Here is a 22,393-nt window from a genome sequence, read left to right as displayed (position 1 = left end):
TAGCAATGATACACTGGTGAGTAAAATGAATATGTTCTTGAGTTTGGGTTTAGAAACCTCCAGGGGTCTATAAGTTATGGGCAGTTAAAAACTGTGTTACTGTGTTTGCAGTGTTAGATGTCATCCCCCCTGTGACAGGAGTCATATCTAAGAGTGGATTTAAAACACAATTAAAGTCCCAAGCCATTATAATTTTATGAGTGTTCACATTGGGAATGGATGCAAATACAGTACATTTTGCATAAATTCCTTATCATTGACATTGGGTGCAAAAACATTTAGCAAAATCATTTTACAGTTAAATAAGTTGCCCATGACAATCACATATCTCCCTTCAGGATCAGATACTACATCTGATGCTACAAAATGAGACTATTCTATGTATAAGAATTCCCACACCTCTAGTTTTCTTTATAAAGCTGGAATGGAACACTTGGCCAGTCCAGTCATTTTGCAGCCGGAATTGATCTTTGCTTAGTAAGTGGGTCTCCTGTAAAAATACTATTTTAGCATTTAAGCCTGTTAGGTGAGAAAGTACTTTCTTTCTCTTTAATATGTGATTCAGACCTTTAACATTCCAGCTCACAAAGTTAACTGTCCCATCATTGAGACATTGATTCTGAATTTGTGATGTCATTTTATAGTCTTAACTGGAAGTGAGACAGCTTTAACCTTAATTTCCAATTTCCCCATGAGTTATTGCCATGCAGCCTATTGTTATGTTGGTAGTTATAATTATAAGGATTAAAAGGATAGATTAGATATAGCCTGCTCTCTTTCTCTCCTCCCCTTATCTCACCCCCACATTTTGCCTCCCCATGTGAGGCTGGACCCCACTTCACAAAGTATTTAATCTCTTAAGAAGAATATCATGAGAGATTGTATCGAAGGCAGAGCTCAGGTAAAGGAGCACAAGTATGGTTAACAGCCTGGAGGCAGCTGCAGTCAGGAGGTCATTGGTGTCTCTGTACTGTGAAATCATTCAAACAAATGATTGTCAGTAAGGTAAGAAAGAACCTGCTCATCAACAGTTTTTTCAAGTGTTTTTGAAAGGAAAGGTAAATTTGAGTTTGGACGATAATTATTTAGGTTGTAGGGTTCCGCACCAGATTTCTTGAGAACTGGAGTTATTACAGCTGTTTTAAAAGTTAAAGGAACAAGTCCAGAGACAAGGGAAGAATGTATGATGTTAGTTATTAGAGAGGAAAGAGAAGACAAACAGAATTTAACCAAATAAGTAGGAATTGGATCCAGCTGACAGGTAGAGGGCTTGGATTTTCTAATAACTATTAGAAAACTATTGCCAAAAGTAAAAGGTCAGACAAAACTCCTTAATTTGAAATAGTCAAAATAGGATTCCTTAAGTTCTTAGTGAACAAATACAATTATTTAGAACCAGCATTAGTCTTTGTTTCCTTCAAAAAAATAATCAAAAAATAAGTATTTACAAAACATTGCAAGTGTGGAAAATAAGTGACCAATTTCTTTAAGTGTGAAAAATAAAAGTGTTTACTTCTCTGTGACATGCTGTTTCCTCAGGTTTTATAGCTATAATGATGCATGGGTCACTTAAAAACTAAAGCCCAGTGACTTTAAATTCTTAAAGTGACAGCCACTAGTTTCCAATGTTGTTTTTTTCACACAATTCACATCATATTTTTTAAATTTCAGAATACAATTAAAGGGAAAATAATAATGAAGACACATTAATAAATACACATTAAAATGTCTTTTGGAATTCCTACGCGGGTTTGCTGAGTTCAGTAACAGTAACTGGATGATGGGCATGACAATACAGGACATAATAAATGTGCCAGAGTGGTTCTTCAAAGCAATGCCTTAGGGGAACAGATGTTTGGTCCCAAAAGAACCATTTAAATAAAGGTGCCAGAAAGAACTTTCATTTATTAAGGTCCTTAACTGGCTTGATACAGTAAATAGCCATGAATAGATTGTAACAGATTTGTGAAATCCAAGTGGGTCATGATTTTAAAAGGACTCTTGCTATACACAATAACACAGGAAGACACAAGGTAATTTGTTATTGTCCTGCAATGTATCCTACACTGGAAAAAATGAAATCTAAGCAAGTGAAAAGTACTTATATCATGATGTTAAATCTTTTTTTTCTTATTGTAAGAATTATTGACTTGTCAAAAAACTTGTATTTACAATTATTTAGCATGTTCTGAGAAATCTTGTCAAGTAAATTTTGCTTACCCCATTGGCAATTTTGTTTGCTAAATAAAAGCAAAACAACCCTCAGTTAAAGTTTTTTTTTTTGTCTAGTTTTTGCATATGCATTTTTTGCAGTGTACCAAACATTAAAGGTTTCAGGTGCTCTTTCTATGTAATAGAAAGTTTTTCAAAACATAGATAACCAACTTCACACACAAAGACCCCTTCCCAGAAGGAAATGCTGCTTTGTCAAACAATGGAGGACTTTTAGAGTAGAGCCAATGTTTCTCCAAATTTAATTTACCAATTAAGGTGGTCTCCCATAGGAGACATCCCAGACAAAAAAACACTAGGAGAAGACCAAGGGACACAACCAAAACCCATACAAAGGATTAAACCTCTCAACTGTCCTGGGAACATCTGAGTATTAATCAGGAAAGGCTATATGGAGTCATTAGAGAGAGGTAAGCTTCATCAACCCCACTCAGTGTACTCCTACAGCGATTCCACCAAAAAAGGTAAATGAAAATGATGATAATTATGATGATATAAGGATAACCAGCCCTCAGTGCACCAGATGGATGTATTTTAATGCATTTGTATATAGTGCTCTACCAGGATGAGAGTTTTTATACAGATTTACAACTATAAAATGAGCACAATAATGTGCAAAACCTTACAATATTTACACACAAAAAATGAAATACATCCACAATAGTTTATAACAAATAAAGCCACATAAAAAATGTCCAAAAATCAACAAGAAGGACAGCCAACAATGACAATAATGACTAGATGAAGTTTAAGGTTCACACAAATAGCCAAAATGGGACAATTTTAATCTACAATGTATACTATAAAAAAAAGCTGTACATACTGTTGCTTCTTTCTTGCCAGTATTATTTTGTGTATTTTCTAGACATTGTTCTGTTCTTTATTCTGACTGTAGAGTAATTGTAAATAGTGTACAGTGCACTGATCTAATACATAGAAGTGTACTTTACAATAACAAACTGGATCTTGAGGGTAAACCCAAAGACTATAAGAGAAACCTCACAGACAATGACAAAAGATGCACATTGTATACTGAAAAAAATGGGTAAATGTTTTCACTTCTGGAGCCGTAAGGTAGTAACACAAATTTCTGCATCACCAGTAGAATAAATTCCACTTCTATTTACTCCCAATTTTGTCCATCTTCTGGTGCTTTTATTTACTTTGATATAACTTCAATAACGGTGTTGCAGATATCAATTCAAATTTCAGTTCCTTTTCTTTTTACAATACTAGGGGGCTTTGCCCCCTGCTTGCTTCGCTCGCCAACCCCTGTTTTTGTTTTTCCGGATACACACTTTTAAGATTTTTTTTTCTTTGAATTGATGCTATTTCATTAGTTTCACTTTACTTTCAGAACTTCTGTAAAAACAATATTTAGAATCTTTTGAGTCACAATGTGCTGAATCTTTTTAATGAGGTCAGTGAGACATGTGTTTAATGACTTTGTACCATAATTCAGAATAGGTTTCTCTGTTTGGAATTTCAGCACAGACAAAACGATCTACATCATCAGCAGTTAATCATTTTTTTGGTAAAGTAACCAATAAATGCATGTGGGGTAAACTCATTTTTGAAATTCTCTTAACTTAAACTTCAAAGCCTTACAATATTTACATACTTCTGACATATCACCTACAGTATGTCCATATATTCAATCTCTATTTGCCTCTTCGTTATTTCTCCAAGTAATAATTTCTCTTTCTTTGCACTAATGCAATGTTTACTTTTTGTTTTGACACTGTCGTCTTTTTCTGCTTTCATATTCTGTATCTTGCTCTGCATGTGTTTTGCGCCTACGTTTTTTATGAGTCTTTTGAAGTTTTCATTATCTCTAACCTGCTCTGCATGTGTTTGGCTCCATTGTTTTTTAACCTCTTTATGATGTTTTACTTTGTTTTCTACTCTGTCTTTTATTTCTGACCTCACTTTATCCTGCTTTTCTTCAATGACACCTGGTCCATGGTGATTATTTTCCCTTTTTCGAGTAATAATTACCGTTTGTTTGCGCTACTGCGATCTTTACTTTCTTCTTTTTATACTTTCTAATTTTCCTACTTTCATATACTTTAACTTTCTCCACATGTGTATCGCGCCATTTTTTTTGTTTGAGCCTTTCAAATTCCACTGCTTTCATAATCTCTAACATGCTCTGCATGTGCCAACGTACGGATTGGACGTGCTTTTTTTTCAATTCTACTTGTTCCGGGCTGATAATTACTTATTTTCTAAATTTGCACCTAAATAATTCTTTCTTTTTTTGTCTCTCCAACGCTTTTGAGTCTCTTTTCTCCACGCGGCTTACTTTTTCGCTTAGTCGTTTACATTTCATGTATAACGTATTGTCCTTATACACTTTATATGCACTGAGAGCCCTGGATCTGTGTGTGCTCAAAGCCAAAACATGACTGAGTGTGTTGCTGCCCGTGATCTTATTTGGTTGTAAGTAGGGCGTGTCTTGCAAGAATCTCATGTTCTATGTCAGCGTGAGACAGTCCTGGGTCAATCTCTTGGCACAAAGTCTCATGTTTAAGGTCCCCGTGAGACATTCCATGGCCAATTTCTTCAGTCTTGCGGGTCTTTTAAGTGTCTTCCGTGATCTTAACGTGAAGATCACGACTCGTCGCCCTACTGTTTTTCTCCAGGATTTTTTTATAATAGAGATATACATCTAATAAATAAATTACAATGTGCATGCAAGATTTAGTACAATATTTACAAATTGTTTAACATACTTTTCCAAAAATATGGTTTTAATAAGTTTTTTTTTATTGTAAGGTGTGTTGTAATAACCCTCTAAAGCCCGAGACCAAAGACAAACACAAACTGTACATTAGTAGAATGCTTTCAGCATCCTTTAAAATACCATATGGTAAGACTGGTTTCTGTGTAGCCACCCTACCATAACTGGCTGATTGATGGATTGCTGGTGAAGTGGTCATCCTTCCATCTCAGCAGAGAACTTCTGAAGCTTGGTTAGAGTGACCTTCTTACCCAGTCAGTCCAAATCTATGAAGATTCCTGGTACTTTCAAACTTCTTTCATTTCACAGTTGATGAGGGCACTGTGCTCTTAAGAACACTCAAAGCTGTTTTTATACCTTTACTCTGATCTATGCCTCACCACAATTTTATCACGGATGTCTACATTGAGTTCCTTGGACTTTATATATTGGTTTTTGTCCTGACGTGCAATATGAATTGTGCAACCTTATATACATGACAATGTACCTTTCTAAGCTATGCACAATTAAATCAATTTGTCACAGGTGGACTCCATTCAAGTTCCAGACACATCTCAAAGATAATTAAAGCAAACAAGAAGTGCCACCGCCAAGGGTCTGAAGACTTAAAGAAACAAGAGATTTCAGTTTTGATTTTTAATTAAATTGAAAACCTTTATGAAAACAAGTTTTCACTTTGTCATTAAGAGTTATGGAATTCAGATGTGTGGGCAAAAATTGCAAATATATCCATTGTGGTGAGTGGCTGGGGCTGCCTTCCAGCCGGGAAGCCCAAAAGGATCAGAGGAGGGCTAGCACCTCCTCCAGACCACGAGGGGGCAACCGCCCCAGTTGCTTGGGGGACCACAGGTAGAGAGCTCAGAAGCTCAACCCTGTAGGGGCCCATGGTCGCCACCAGGGGGTGCCCCGCTCCCTTTGGAGCCCTGGACCTCAGCACTTCTGCCACACCCGGAAGTGCTGGAGGGAAGAGGACCGGGGACACCCGGAGTGCTTCCGGGTGCGCAGCCGGCACTTCCGCCACACTGGGGAGTGCCGGTGGAAGATTGCTGAGAAGCACCTGGAGCACATCCGGGTGGCTATGAAAGGGGCCGCTTCCCTTCATTCAGGGCTGGAGTTGGGTGAGGAGAGGAATAGAGTGTGGAGAAGAGAGTGGAGGCGGTCTGAAGAAAGGCAGAGAGTGTGAGAAGCCTGGACTGTGTGGGTTCTGTGTGTGCACTTATTGAACTTGTAAATAGTAACTGTAAATAAACGTGTGGTGGTGATTTACAACATGTCTGCCTGTCTGTACCCGGGGCTTGTTCCACACCATTTAAAGTTAAACCTACAATACATTAAAATTATGCAGAAAGTAAAGTGGTCTGAAGAATTTCTTAATCCGCTGTATTTAAAATTATGTTTAATAAACAGGTCAGAGTCTAATGCTTCATACATAGTAAAGTCGTTATTTTCACAAACTACACAAAGCAAAGTAAAAATGTCTGCCTGTCTGTACCCGGGGCTTGTTCCACACCATTTAAAGTTAAACCTACAATACATTAAAATTATGCAGAAAGTAAAGTGGTCTGAAGAATTTCTTAATCCGCTGTATTTAAAATTATGTTTAATAAACAGGTCAGAGTCTAATGCTTAATACATAGTAAAGTCGTTATTTTCACAAACTACACAAAGCAAAGTAAAAAGTACATCAGACTCAACCACTATGAGGTGGTCATTACTTGTCACAGCATCATCCTGTTTCTCCCCCAACACACATAATGATTTAAAAATAAGCAAAAAAATCCCCTTTCAAAATACCTTTGTTTTCCTAAATAATACGCATCTGCATTCTGAAGACACTTTTCCATTACAGGGATGCAGGGAGCTGGAAACTATATTGGGGAAGAATTGAACCCCACGCTGAATCCAGCTTGGAAGTGGCATCAGTCCATCTCAGAATGCATTCACTCACACATCAATCCTCATTCTCTCATACAAGACCAATTTAAAGACATGAACAAGTCTTAAATTTCTGAGAAGGTGGAAGGGCAAGTGAGTACAGGAGAAAATCCACGCTGCTATTCATGAAATAAAGGCACCAGTACTTATTATGCTTTCACTGGAAGTGGTTCTGCTTTATTGGGAGACAGTTCTTCAGCATCCATATTAGTAGAAAGATTATTCAGCGACTGCTGGTTTTCACTACAAACAATTCCAGAATAACTAGTTTCTCAAACATCTTTTAACAAAATATAGAAGAAGAGCAGTCTGATTTGTAATGAGGCAAGTTAAATATATACAGTAGGACTACAGTATATATAACAAAAATGAACTTGTTTTTACAACAATAAAGCACAAAAGCAAGGAACAAGCATAAACTATAAATACTGTACATAGATAAACGAAACAAAACAAACCCTAGCTGCTTCCTTAGCCTCACTTGCAGAGGCCTAATCTCCTGTCTATTCATCTGGGTAGGACAGTCTGCCTTTGTGTTCACCTCAAATTGAGGCTCTTCTTCCTAATATTGGCCTTTTACCCCAACTCTCATCCCAACTCTAGACTCAAAGAACCAATTATTCAAGACAACTTTTGACCCCTTTCCAAGGTTACTTCCAGCATAGGAAAACTCCTTTTAACAGAACAGACATCAGGCAGCATCTATATCTAGCAGATTTAGATGTTGCTATGCCAAAGTGATATAGCTGAACTGCAGCACAAATCCTAACTTCCACCTTTTCATGTCCAGCCAACCACTTTGTATAGTCTGTTGACAAAAGAGAGAGAGAGAATAACTACAAAAATGTAATTACCAACAGACTAGGAGATGCAAATGTCTTTTAACAAAGAAACTAAAACATAACAGGTTTTTCAAGAGTCTGTGATTTGATACGAAAACCAGAGGGCTAATCCATTAACATAGTCAGATAGGAACTGCAAGAAGTAGTTAAATATAGTAGTATTATTCAAACAAAGCCAAAATGCTAAGATACAGACTACAAAGCTATGAATTTTAAACCAGAATGTCAGAACCAAAAACACCAAACTGCACTTATTCATAGGTCATATTTACAGTATCGGAAAAGGGCTACTGGTGCGGTTCTGGAATTTATAAACTACTAAATGAGAAGGAAAATGTGATGATTCTTGAGATATGGTCCCAAGCAATCAGAAAGATCTCTTAACAACTTGCAGACATTCTAAAATGCTTAAAAATTAAACAAAAAATGAAATCTTTGTCAGACTAGTAAATAAAATGAAAACACAAATGCATAGAAATACAGCTTGAGCATTCAATTTTTAAAATATTCAAGTCTTCTGAACTGAAAGAATTTTGTAACGGGCTAAAACAGAATTTGCATTAATTAATAGGTGTTCCTGAATGCTTAACTTTGCCTGGGCCTTGCTGGCAGCTTTCAGGCCCCCCTTTTAGAGAACGTGCACTGTCACCCAACAGCCTGGAAGGTTATGAACTGACATTCTGCCCTTCCTCTAACATACCACAATGAAAACTGTAATATGGTGCAAACTTTCTTCACTCGGATTGATGTGTTACCTGGACAAGGAAGCAATTGGTTTATTACAAAACCTCCATTTCCCCTCTCTGGTGTCCCAAGGCTTAACTTCTGGAGAGCCAATCCCAGCTACAGTGCTTATTCTGTGGTGGTGGTCTTCTTGTTGCACTGTTATGTAGACTTGAATTAACACTGCCAGTGTTAACAGACCGGGAGAGGGGTACTATCTTTCCCTGGGTGCAAAATTCCATCAGGGTCACGGAAATGAAGTTGGGAAGCTTAACCCTGTGGGGACCTGGACGGTCCTAGAGCCCTGGAGGACAGCACTTCTGCCACACTAGGAAGTGCTGCTGGAAGACCATCACCAAGCACCTGGAGCACATCCGGGGTGTGATAAAAGGGCCACCTCACTCCATTCGACAGCTGGAGTTGGGTGGAAGAAGATGGAGCTTACAAGGAGGAGGAGGAGTGGAGGCGGCCTAAAGAAAGAGAAAGGACTGAGTAAAGTGTGGTATTTTTGTGCACTGTGTTGGTGTTGTGCGTTAGGGAAAATAAACGGTGCATGTTTTGTATATTTGGAGTCCGTGTCTGTCTGTGCCGAGGCTGATCTTTCACACTGGTAAATTCAAATTGGGTGAATTGAAATCCTGGGTAAGCACATGAATGGATCCTGAAACAGTTTGAAGCTCTGTCCACAGCTGTTTCCTGATTTGCACCCAGTGTTTCCAGGATATGTACCAGTCCCCCGAAAACCTGTATTGGATTAAGTGGTTTCAAGATGTTATGTTCTGCTATTGTAATATTAATTTCCATGGTAATTCAGTTCCAAAAGAAATTTATAGGAAATACTGTAATAAATTGAAGAAATGTACTTAAACTACATAATTTTTACATTCTGGCTTTTATAATATCTAAATTACATTAGGAGTGTGTTTATAATGAAGAACTACTATGTCACTATATAATAAATAGAGATTATTAACACTGGTGCTCTGCAAGACTGCTTTATCTTCCGAGTATTGTACCTTTTATAAACAAATGATTGGCAAGCTTTATAATCAATTCAGATTTTTAAATATAATGATTATGCTTGACTGGTTAAATATTTAAAATCTAACACCTAATTCCAAAAATGTTTTAACAGGAGCACATCACAATATTTTATGAGGTAAATGTGAAGAAAGCATACAGTATTCTAGAAGATGAAAATGAATGATCACCAAATTCATCCATCTAGTCCAAAATTTTAGAAGAAAAAAGACATTAGTCCAACAAACTCAAATAAATGAAGATTTGGTTGAATGAGTTACATTCTATAAATATTTACAAATCCAGACTGATAATAAACTGAGATGTTTTGATTGTTTTCAGATTACAGTTAACAAATTTCATCATTTTGTTTTGTTACATAAACTATGTATTTGGTGTCAATCCTTGTATTGTGAAAATATTCTGTTTAAGTGTTTTGCAGCATATTTTGTTCATTAGTGTGATCTGTGTTTTTGGAAATGTGTGCAAAAGATAAGGTTAAGTACAATGCATGATAAAATCAGTAGGTACAGTAGATGATTGAGGTGGATCAATAATTTCTAGATAAGCAACACAAAGACTTTGTCTTTAACCAATTCCTTAATGAACCTATCCATACTCTACATTATAAATTCCACTTTAGCAGTTTGACAAGCAGTGCAATCCTGAAACACAAAGTTAAAAATGATGAATAAGACAGCATAAGTTACTTCCACCAGTTAGGCTTTTTAAGGATCAATCCATCATCAAGCCAGTTTAATTTAGTTCAGGGTAATGGGTTCTCACTCTTCACAATCTCAGAACATGCAGCTTTGAGATCCAAAGCAACTTACCACACATTTTTTTAAGATATAAACCACGGAATTTAAAGAAGACCTCACATTGAAATGTGAAAAACACGCAAAATCCACACAGACATTGCCCATGCAGGGTTTCAAACCTATAATGGTATAAGCATTAACCAGGGCATCATCATACTGTTTATTCAGAAGAAGTAGCTCAAGAGTGATTGTTTTAATTTTTAAACTTGTGATATACTTTGTAATGAACATTTTGAACTGGATGTTTAAATCAGATATACTAAAACATATTTTTGATTTTTACTTCAAGCAAATTGTCCCTAATTAGGAGACTGAATTCCATGAAAATCCTCAAATACTGCTTCACACCAGGACCAGTGCTGAAAGCTCTGCTATAGTGTATCACCACAGTATAATACAAAATGCTGAGGGCTGTTTGTTTAACATTCTGTCTTTATAATTATCCTCCTTCTAAGCACACAACCCCTTCTGCCACTGTTTGCATGTGTATATCCATAGTATAATTAGCTTTACAACAGAATGCCAAATTTCTTAACACACCGTGGCTTGTCTCAAGAATTAAAACACTCAGATAGCTGGACTTGATATTTGCTTTTGAAAAAGCTTCTTTCTTTGGGCTTACTTTTGTATGATGGGATTTCAATTATTCTTTTGATAACAGATGCAGCACAATTTTAGGATATATTACAATATTACAGTAATTTAATTGATCAAGAAATTATACAAATACAGTAAATACAAGAACAACTATAAAAGTTGATGATAACAATAACACACATCACATTGTCTGGACTCAAATACTGCTCATTAAATCTTAGAAGACTAATGAACTGGAGTGTCAAAGCTGTAGAGGCAATTTAATTATTATTGACAAAGTCACTGAAAAATCAGATTTGCTGTAAATTGAAAAACAAGTTTACTTACTTCAGTCACTTTGGCAGCATTGTAACTTTGAACAGACATTTTCTTCTTTAAGAATTTCCGTTTCAATAACTTTCACAAAGTTTTTGATCGTATTTAGAACGGAGTGTATGTTTCATTTAAGCTTCCCATTACACGATGAGAGAAGAGTTGCTATGGTGATACTTTTTCAATGTGCAAACATGGGTCATTGGTCATCAAGTTGCCCTAACGATAATTCCCGAAACAATATGGTCTCTTTCAAAGTGTTGTATTACGCATAACCTAAAGCTGCAACCTAGGGGAGGCCTATAATTAACTTTTAACTTGGTTCAGAGCTTCCGTAGAAAAGCAGTATAGGGATGTGGTAACATGTTCAAATATAATAAATGCTAGACATTTTGAAACATACACTAATAAAGTATATTTATATACATGAAGGGGTAAATTCATTTAAAACATTCCGAATGACAGCACTGATTGATCGATCGATCGATCGATCAAACTGACTGCAAAGAGGACACGTCTTGAAGAAGACGTTTAAGGAAACATATAAGATCTGTGACGGATATATTGGAAACAACTTCAGAGAACACACTAGGGTGGACAATGATGTAAGGAAATGCTCGGTTTGCCTATGATTTACGACAAACTACGATGGAACGATATCGACTGTTTTGATGGAGAATCAAATAGTCTGATGAGATTATTTTGCACCTATGATGTGCAGTGGATAGGCTTTTTTTCCTTACAGGTAAGACGCCATGGGCGGCACGGTGGCGCAGTGGTAGCGCTGCTGCCTCGCAGTTCGCTTCCCGGGTCCTCCTTGTGTGGAGTTTGCATGTTCTCCCCGTGTCTGCGTGGGTTCCCTCCGGGCACTCCGGTTTCCTCCCACAATCCAAAGACATGCAGGTTAGGTGGACTGGCGATTCTAAATTGGCCCTAGTTTGTGTGTGTCCTGCGGTGTGTTGGCACCCTGCCCAGGATTGGTTCCTGCCTTGTGCCCTGTGTTGGCTGGGATTGGCTCCAGCAGACCCCCGTGACCCTGTATTCGGATTCAGCGGGTTAGAAAATGGATGGATGGTAAGAAGCCGCTGCCTTTGTGTTAATTAAAGTACTTTTTGCTTGCATCTATTACATTCTGAGTTCACCGTATACTTGCAATTCAGTGGGCGTTTAAATCCATCTACCCACATGTTCATTGTTATTTTATGTTAATATTTGACCCCTTTTCGAGTTAGCCGCGCTGCTAGGACAGAGAAGTTACACAGTACTGAGAAATAACGCCCCATCGACGACGCTGTAATATAATCTGCAGTAGTTTAGATATTGTTGTAGAGATATATTGGGCGGACACGCGTGTGCTTATTTTTGTATGCGTGTTCAGAATTACCCTTTTTTTGAATTGTACAGAATATACAGGATATTAGGATAATCCAGGATAGTTATTGCATGTTGCGAGATGCTCTTTAGACAGACAAGGAGCTCCAGCGAACTGGAAAGGATTAACCTTGTTCGAAAATTGATTAATAGTTGGATGAATTTGGTGATAATCGAACTTTGCCTTGAGATTTTTCAATTTCCACTTGAGAACCGATTTCTTATTTTAATAATTTGCTAGTTTGTAAATTGTTCGCTTTTATCATATATTAACATTTTAAAAATGGGATTAATCGTGTGATATTACGTCCATAATTGAATATATAAAGAAATTCCCCTCATTCATTATCTGTCCATCCATTCGTGTTCGATCCGCTTAATCTACTTCAAAGTCTTTAACAGGTTCAAGGGGAAACCGAAGAAAAATCCAGGAAACGAGAATGTGAAACCAGCGCCTTGGAACCTATACAGTGGAGAAGATAAGTATTGCACGCGTCAACGTTTTTCTCAGCAAACATATTTCTAATGAGGCGATTGACATGACATTTTCACCAGAAGTCGGTAACAACCCAAGTATTCCACACATACAAAGAAATCAATACAAATAAGTCCATAAATTATGTGTAATAAAGTGGAATTACAGGGAAAATGTATTGAACACATGAAGAAAAGGAGGTGCAGAAAGGCATGGAAAGCCAAGAAACCATCTGAAATCTGTCAGTATCTAGAAAGCAATCCTGCCCTCTCACAGTGCAAATTAATATTAGCTGGTTTAGTCCTAATAGATGGCCTAGAAAAAGGTTTGTCATTATCAAGGTAAGAGGCATTTCATGATGGGTAAAAGAAAGAGCTCTCTCAAGACCTTCAAAACCTTATTGTTGCAAAACATACTGATGGCATTTGTCACAGACATATTTCTAAACTTCTGAATGCTCCACTGAGCACTGTTGGGGTCATAATCCAGAAGTAGAAAGAACATCATTTCACCATAAACAGGCCACCACCAGGTGCTCCTCGCAAGATTTCTGACAGACGAGTCAAAAGAATAATCAGAAGCATTGTCCAAGAGCCAAGGACCACTTGCGGAGATCTTCAGAAAGACCTGGAATTAGCAGGTACAGTTGTTTCAAAGAAAACAATAAGTAATACACTCAAACGCCATGGCCTCTAATCACGCTCACCACGCAAACGCAAGACTCTACTGCTGAAGAAAAAACATGTTGAAGCTCATTTAAAGTTTGCTGCACAACATTTGGACAAGCCAATTAAATACTGTGAGAATATAGTCTGGTCAGATGAGACCAAAATTGAACTCTTTGGATGTCATTGCACACACCATAGTTGGAGAAGATATGGCACCGCACATCACCCCAAAAACACCATACCAACAGTGAAGGAAAGACGAATGGAGAAATGTACCGGGACATTCTTGATAAGAATCTGGTCCCATCTACTGGGATTCTGATGATGAAACGAGGGTGGACATTTCAGCAAGACAATGATCCCAAACACACAGCCAAGGAAACTCTCAACTGGTTTCAGAGAAAGAAAATAAAGCTGCTAGAATGGCCCAGTCAATCAGCCGGATTGAATCCAATTGAAAATCTATGGAAAGAACTGAAGATCAGAGTTCATAGAAGAGATCCCTGGAACTTTCAAGATTTGAAGACAGTTTGTGTGGAAGAATGGGCCATAATCACACCTGAGCAATGCATGTGTCTAGTTTCTACATACTGGAGGCGTCTTGAAGCTGTCATTACCAACAAAGGCTTTTCTACAAAGTATTAAATAAATGTCAGTATGCGTGTTCAATACGTATTCCCTGTGTCATTCCACTTTATTACACAATTTATGGAGTTATTTGTTTTGATTTCTTTGTATGTGTGGATTACTTGAGTTGTTTCTGACATCTGGTGAACATTTCATGTCAATAGCCCCATTGGAAATATATTTACTGAGAAAAACGTTGATACATTCAATACTTATTTTCCCCACTGTATTATGTGAAATACTTTAAAATATATGTAACAATACAAATGATGCGTTCAAATATTAAAGTGGAATAAAGGAAACAAACTAAAAAGACAACAACAGTAGTACTGTATTCTCATAATGGTAAAAATCATTGAGTAACAAATTGGAAGGTTTTATCCAACTTCTTAGCTTTGTGGCTCTTAATTAACTCAAGAGACTTTGCATATACCAAACATTCGGTAAGAAATAAGAGACTACATTGGATCCATTTACACTTATGAATGAAATATTTCTCAAATAATTTTACAAAATTAATCAGAAACAAAATGGTATAATTAATAATTTGCTCTCATAAAAAATATACTGTAATTTAATTAAAAAATAAAATAACAATTTCTGGGCAATCCAAGTACACAAGTTCTATCCAAGGGTTTCTAGAGACAGTACAATCAATTAAAAGACGTTGAAGTTCACCTGGTTGTGAAAAAAAATCTATATCAGGAACACTTTAATTATAAGGACATTAACTGGGTAAAATTTTATGAAGAATTGTAAATTAAATTGTACAGCCCTTTGGTAACAGAGAATAATTATTAGCAATTAAAAACGCTTTCTTCTATTTTAATTGTATCTGTAATAATCGCCCCCATAATCTATAACATCTTAATCTGATTAAATAAAGAGATATGCATCCTGATAAATGCATTATTACACATAACCCAAGCATTTTAAAATAAAAACATTCATTATTCTAAATAGTGGATGATGTAAAACACATAGCTTTGCTGCGTGACAAAGGATATGAGAGTTTAGCGCCTGGATCAGAGCTAACCACAACGCCACGGAGAGAACATGCAAACTCCATACAGTAGGTTACCCCACAAGTTGCCTGCGGTCATCATTCATGCAGTTTTGGCACTTACCCATAAAAACTACGCATAAACACATCAGTAAAAAATTTAAAAGATACATTATAATGATCTCATCTTACATTATTCGAATGCCTACATTGGTAAGGCGCCGGAGGAAAACGCTGAAAAATAAAGTACCATAGAGCGTCACGAAAGAGACACTGATCAATTTCCGGCAGTGTCAGGCTTCACAAACATAGATGCACAAAAGTATTTTTGAAATCTTGCTACTTGCATGCTTAGACAAGTGTTTAGGCGTTCAGCGCGTTACAGTATTTACAAGTAGAGCTGCCTAGCAATCGTTCGCGAAAAATCAGGTGTATATATTTATACATTTGCGTTTCACTTTTAAACTTGCATTTAGGCGGGCTACGCCATAGATACACACGGGGAAATTCAAATCATGGACTGGATTTTCCGGCTGAAAATTGCAGCAGCTGACATAAATGGTAGTCAGTTAATGTTAAAATACTGCGACATGTTGTAATAATGGCTACGAGCAGCAAGCAAAGCCTACATATCTTTAATGTTACTGACGGTGGCCAGATTAAAACCATCATCACTTTTAGAAACCTACTCCATAGTTCAGTGTACCGTATAGCATGACGTCGGTGTACGTGGCGCGCCACGCTCCATGAGTTGGTAAGCGAGCAAACGGTGCCTCTATTGGCCGAAGTAAAAACGACGAATGAGTTGTATTCTTGACGTCACTGGGTCGTGGGCGTGCCTTTAACGGACGCGGGTTGTTTGAAAATGGAGAAAATGCGAAAAATCCTAAAAAGAGAAAAGAGGCAAAATGCAGACGCGGTTCTTCTGGCAAAATAGTTTTAAGGAAATATTATTTTTACTGAAATCGTCAGGGCTAGACGAAACGGATGTGATTTTGGATTATTTTCGAAAACCGGCAAGATGAGTTTATCGAGTGCGAATACGATAAAGGTAAGTAGCGCGTGTAAAGGCCGAACTGTGTCCTGACAACGTTTCTCTTCGAAAGATCAGGATGGGGGTGATTTGCTGCTTTCAGAATATTTCGCCATAAAAAAGTAAAGGTGGTAATGGTGAATTTAGGCATCCGTCTCCATTTACGGGGCGTGTACGTTTTGTGTTGCGATCCTCTGTCTAGGCGCTTTGTATTCGCCGTACTTGAACAGGGTGCTTTATTTGTTTTCCTTTAAATGCATTCTAGCATGCACGGGGAACGGGAGGAAAAAGATGATTAGGGCTTACCACAAAATAACATGTCATTAAATTGGGTGGGGGGCTTAGTACCCGAGTGACGTGGTTTACATGCGATCTCCCAATCACCTTGCTGCATTTGATGTTGTTTGTTCATTGAGAACATTAAAATAACCGCTTTCAATCATATGTTAATTTCATTGTTTTATTGAAAGGGAAATTATATGTTCAGCATTCCAATTCTTCATTACCTTTTACAGTCCTGAGAACAATGCTGTAGTCAATTACACAAACAGGACAGAGACTAGTCCTGGCCAGGACACTAGCTATTCAGAGAGTACACTCCTCAGAGTTCCCAGTCAGCTTTTTCTGACATCTAAGTTTAACATGAACAGCAGGGTGACGCAGTGGTTAGTGCTAAAGACGGATCTAGCATTTAGGTATACAATGTTGCACCCATCGATGTTCATATTTAGTTTGTGCAATGTAGCCATGCATGTATGGGATTTTCTCTCAAAGAAGTTCATGTAAGATTTACTAGTAATTCCAGATTTGTATCCAGCATTTCCCCCACCAGTGCTTCCAGGTTTGGACAGGGCCCCTAAACTTGATTCTGACTGAGTGGTTTTGAGAGTGTTTTATATATATTCATGCAGTGTGACATATCACTGTTATGTAACCATGCTGTATTACTGTTTGTATTGGTATGAAAGTGAATGTCACTATGGATCACTTAATGACATAGAAAAAGCTATGTAACACCAGTTTGTACATTTTCCACCCATAGTCACACCAGCAAATGTCTAGGTCTCATTTAGGTTATTCTTGCACAACATTCTATATGGAGTATAGGCTGAGTGTTTACACAGATATACAGTGTATTCAGACCCATTCAAAACTTGCAATGTTGTAACCTTGTGCTAAAATAATTTATATTCTTTACCCCCCAATAAGCAACATTCAGTTTCCCAGAATTACAAAATTGAAAACATGATAATAGAAATTTTTGCAAATTTATTAAAAAAAAATGTAAATACCTGTATAACAGTGACACAAGTATTCAGGCCATTGTTTCAGTACTTTGTTAAAGTATCTTTGCCAGTGATTACAGTCTTCTTGGGTATGATGCAAAAAGATTCTCACATGTGGACATAGGGATTTTCTGCCATTCTTTTATTCAGATCCTCTCACGCTCCATCAGGTTGTATGAATACTATCGTCCGGCACCTATTTTCAGTTCTCTCCAGGATGTTTGATTGAGTTCACATCCAGGCTTTGGCAGTGCCAGTCAAAGACATTTCCAGAGTTGTCCCTGAGCTACACCACTGTTGTCTTTGCTTTGTTCTTAGAGTCACTGTTTTGTTGGAAGATGATCCCTCAACCCAGTTTGAGGTCTAGAGTGCTCTGGAGCGGGGTTTAATTAAGGATATCTCTGTGCTCTGCTCCATTTGGCATTTCCAAACCTCTGACTAGTCTCCTAGGCCCTGCCGCTGAAAACCATCACAACGTGTTACTGTTAGAATGGTACTGAATTCCTCCAGACATGACACTAATCTTGGATTCATCAGAATGGAGAATCTTGTTTCACACAGTCTGAGAGCCCTTTAGGTGCCTTTTTGCAAACTTAAAGCAGGATTCAGTGCTTCTTTAACTGAGGAGAGGCTTCTGTCTGGCCACTCTGTCATAAGGCCTAGAGTGTTGCTGTGATGGTTGTCCTTCTGTGGAAGTTTTTGTTCTATCACCTCACTGTGTTTTTTTTTTTTGTAAAACCCATAGAGCTTTTTGTCAATTCTATTGCTATGGCCTTTCTGCCATGATTGTGAAGCTTGGCAGCCTCTTCCATTTAAAAGTTATGTGGGCAACTGTGCTCCTGGGAACCTTAAAAATACTGCAGGATTTTTTGTAGCCTTCCCTAGATCTGTGCCTTGACACAGTTCTGTCTTTAATCTCTACACAGAGTTTCTTCAACCTCATTGCTTAATTTTTGTTCTGATAAACATTGTCAGTTGTGGAACCTTATATAAACAGGTGTGTGCCTTTCCTAATCCTGTGCAAACAATTGAATTGACCACAGGTAAACTCCAAACAAGGTGTCTCAATACAAGATGCACCTTAATCAGATATGCTTTGTCATTGTAGAGTACTGAGTTGCTTGATGTGGGGTAAAGATGAATTGAAATGATTTTAGCATAAGTCTGAAAAAGTGAAGGTGTTTGAATACTTTCTGAAGGCACTGTATTTAAATTGTAACTCAGAAGTCCATATCTTTGTTGGTCATTTAAACAGTAATGTTCAAACTGTTTCCCATTTACAGTGAAGGAGAAGACAACATAAATTGTTGAGAAAGCCATGGTTATTTATAACAAGGAGTTCTGTTGATCTAAGGCGTTTGAGCATTTTCCCTTTACATAGGTCACATGTTAAAATCCCACAACTATAAAAACTGTACCTTTGATATCATGTGATTGTGTGGAACCACCTTGAGCATGGGAAAGGTGCTATATAAATACAATGTCTCACTATTATTATTGTATCGGTCACTGTTGATTCCTAAAGCTGGCAGTCGGTCCAATGTGTAATTCTGTGGACAAGAACAGTAGCTTTCTCATAGTAGCAGCGCCACCAGCACCAGAGCAGAAGAGAAATGGGATAGAATAAGGTCACCAACAATAATGATTTCCATGCTGTGCAGATGGAACGTTTACATCCATATGTTGCTTGAACCCGCATAATCCAAGTACATGTGAATATATAATGCTTACCTGGTGTAATGGACATAAGTACTGCAAACAGCTGTTGAGGTTTTGGCTTCCTTGTATTTCTTATGTGGAGTTCCTAAATTACAAAAAAAAAATTCTAAGGTTTATCCTTTTCATTACCTGTTGGAGCGGTTATGGTTTAGCAGATGGCCAAAGAATAATTAGGCCATCATGTGATGCACTTAATCATATTCACTGCAACCTGTGTTATCTCATGCCATTTTATTTAATCTGTTCAGTCATTTTAGTTGTCTCTGACTGAGTTCTGTCTCTCTAATTACTAACAAGGATTCGTGTATTTATCTCTGGTTATGATTTCATTAGAAGCAGTTTTGTCAGTTATGGTGTTTTTATTGGGTCCTAACACAATTTGATTTGTTGTATTTGAACAACTCCTCAGCACCGTGTCATCTAATTTATTCAATATGTATTTGACTCAGGACGGTGCTATGTTATGCTAAATATGATGAATGTTTTAAAACGTATTGTATAGTGTGCTAGGTTTTGCGTACTGCGATTTGCTTATAGAAATGCACCGAATAAAATGAACATTGGTTCTTTAATTATGCGGTTTGTTCTCGTCAAGGAACACTCCACTCTACGGATTACACGCGGGGTGATGCTGGTTTCTATGAGCGGGACTCAGAGTTGACGTTGCTGTACATTGGTATCTGATGAACAAATATTAAAACACGGGGTATTTCGTACGTACTACTGCGTGTTTCGAGTCTGTCTGTGTAGGACAGCTTTTGTGAAAGCAAAAACTCAATTAGAGGGCATCTTATTATCTTGGGAAAAGCCACACTAGTTTTACAGTAAGTGCTATGAAGTGTGCACCAGACGGCTCGTCGCTTGGATTTCGTCATAAGTGAATTAGCAACAGAGAATACATCTGGAGTACAATAGGATTTAAACATGCAAGTATTCGAACAGAGCAACACCAACAATTCTCTAAAAAAATTATTAGCGGACTTTTCATCTGAGGTGGGCATTCTAAACTGCTATCATTTTAGGTCGTCTATTTTTTAATGCATGGATAAGCAGGTTAGAAAATTGATAGACGGCTAATTTGAAGACATCGGTTTATTCGGCCGTAACACTCGACAGTCAACACGCTGACAATGGAACAATCCGAACACTTTTTATTCTTTACGATTCTGCTGTACATGAATGCCCACTGGATTTGAAGATCAACTGGTAACCCACTTCAAGCAAGAGGAGAATAGTAGTGCAAAGATCAGCTGCTTATCCAAGGAGCTTGAGGCGTCGCGCCTATTTTCTGCTTATTTGCCCGGCTTCAGAGCCTAGGCGAAAGCGTCGCGTCGTACTGACAGTCCCGTTGCCATGAGAGCGTGGACGCCAAGTCTGTCAGAAGCGGGAAGCAGACCGGGATATGGCATCTTATGACAAATGGTGCACCAAGGGTCCGTTGCAGATGACAGACAAACGCCACTTCCAACGCACGAAACGCAGAGAGCTACTTCAGTATGCTTGAAAGGGTGCTTAATTATTTCTTCCAAAACCTAACAAATAAGAATAAAGCCACTGATGATGGAGCCATGTCAAACACAGATGCTGAGCTCAAAATTGAGGTATGCAAAATAGAAAATAATAGTTTCTTACATTTCTGTTGTAAGTGGTTTCGGCAAGTGAATATATTATTTAGTGAACAGAAACGTGGATTTTCTACTATAGCAACATTTTTTTTTTGTAAATCTCAACAATCATCAATCCTCTTTCTTGTTTGCAGGACTTTATGGTGCTTGATATTCTGGGCAGGGGGTCCTTTGCTTCCGTGCACAGAGCAAAATGTCTCAGTAATGATCAGGAAGTAGCAATTAAAATGGTAAGGTTCTTGTTCACCTAAATTTAACCTCCAAATTGCATAAATGTAAAATATATTAATGGATATTAATGGTCTTTTGTGTGCACATGTAATCCTTACAGTTAAACAGTATTGAGTTGGGGCTTATTGGTGTGTGTGGTGTGGTTTTTGGTTTTTTTACCCCTTTTTTCTCATTAGTGCTTAACTTTATTTAAATATGTATGTTGCCTAATTTGTATAGAAATTATGTTAAAAAAACACTTTTAAAGTAGTGGGTAGATCAGTAAATTGTTTTATGGCTTTATATTATTTAAGTATATAGATGTGCTTTACACAAAGAAAATTGAGCAGGTAATTTTTTTCTCGTTTCTAAGTTCTGAAAGTGAAATTATTTTTGTTTTGTTAAATATTTGAGCAGCAATTGTGTGTTTTTGTTTTCATCAATCATATTCTAAAAAGAATCTAAACATTTTAATTTACCTATAGAGAAGTTACTAATATGCTTGGGTTTTGCTCACTTAACAATTTGTCAGTAATACTTTTATTTTATTCAGATTGACAAGGCATTAATGCACAAAAAGGGGATGGTGCAGAGGGTCCGTAATGAAGTAGAGATTCATTGCCAGTTGAAAGATCCCTCCATACTTGAAGTAAGAGCATTTGTGTTTGCTACACTGTGGAATATAACTCAATCTGATTTAAATTTCTTCTTTTTTCTGTGTCTCCCTTTTGTATGTTAAAGAGCTGTGTGTTTTTTTTGTGTGTTTGAGCAAGTGGAGCATTCAGATTTATAATTTTAAAAATGCCATTAACTAGTGCCCCAAATTTCCTTTGATTAACATAATGTTATAAATTTATTTATACTCTTACAAATAGTTATCCTAAGGTTACAGAGAACAATGATTTTTAAAGCAATTGGGACTTTTTTTGTAAGTAAGGGCTGCACAAGTAATAATGAGATGGTTTAGAGGAGAGGTGTGGAAACAAAATTGGAACGAGATATCAATTTTAGAATTTTCAATGTAAACATTATATAGAATTTAACATTAAACATAAAATTATAGCCTCAGGACACTGTGCATGTGTATATATGTATATACAGCGGGTATAGAAAAGAATCACCCCCTTCGAAATATTCCCATTTTTTTTTTT

General features: G+C 37.3%; 2 protein-coding genes across 3 annotated transcripts in view; one reads left to right on the top strand and one right to left on the bottom strand.

The window, feature by feature from the left end:
- Positions 1–11,489, bottom strand: part of LOC120528773 — a 40,776-nt gene extending 29,287 nt beyond the window's left edge. The window contains exon 1 of the mRNA XM_039752909.1: positions 11,241–11,489. Within this exon, the coding sequence (XP_039608843.1) occupies positions 11,241–11,279 (39 nt within the window). The 5' untranslated portion in view covers positions 11,280–11,489. The remainder of the gene's footprint in view (positions 1–11,240) is intronic.
- Positions 11,490–16,181: 4,692 nt separating this feature from the next.
- plk4 (polo-like kinase 4 (Drosophila)) overlaps positions 16,182–22,393 on the top strand; it is a 38,534-nt gene continuing 32,322 nt past the window's right edge. Inside the window, exons 1-3 of one of the 2 annotated variants that reach the window (XM_039751713.1) lie at positions 16,182–16,420; positions 21,167–21,262; positions 21,796–21,891. In XM_039751713.1, the coding sequence (XP_039607647.1) occupies positions 16,391–16,420; positions 21,167–21,262; positions 21,796–21,891 (222 nt within the window). In that variant the 5' untranslated portion in view covers positions 16,182–16,390. Of the gene's footprint in view, positions 16,421–20,071; positions 21,009–21,166; positions 21,263–21,795; positions 21,892–22,393 lie in introns of those variants that run through there. The other variant, XM_039751712.1, reaches the window with a different exon arrangement.

The sequence above is a fragment of the Polypterus senegalus genome, chromosome 4, assembly GCF_016835505.1.
Source record: "Polypterus senegalus isolate Bchr_013 chromosome 4, ASM1683550v1, whole genome shotgun sequence".
Taxonomy (NCBI): Eukaryota; Metazoa; Chordata; class Cladistia; order Polypteriformes; family Polypteridae; genus Polypterus; species Polypterus senegalus.
Note: the sequence above shows the minus strand (reverse complement) of the source record. Positions and strands in the feature narration are given on the sequence as shown.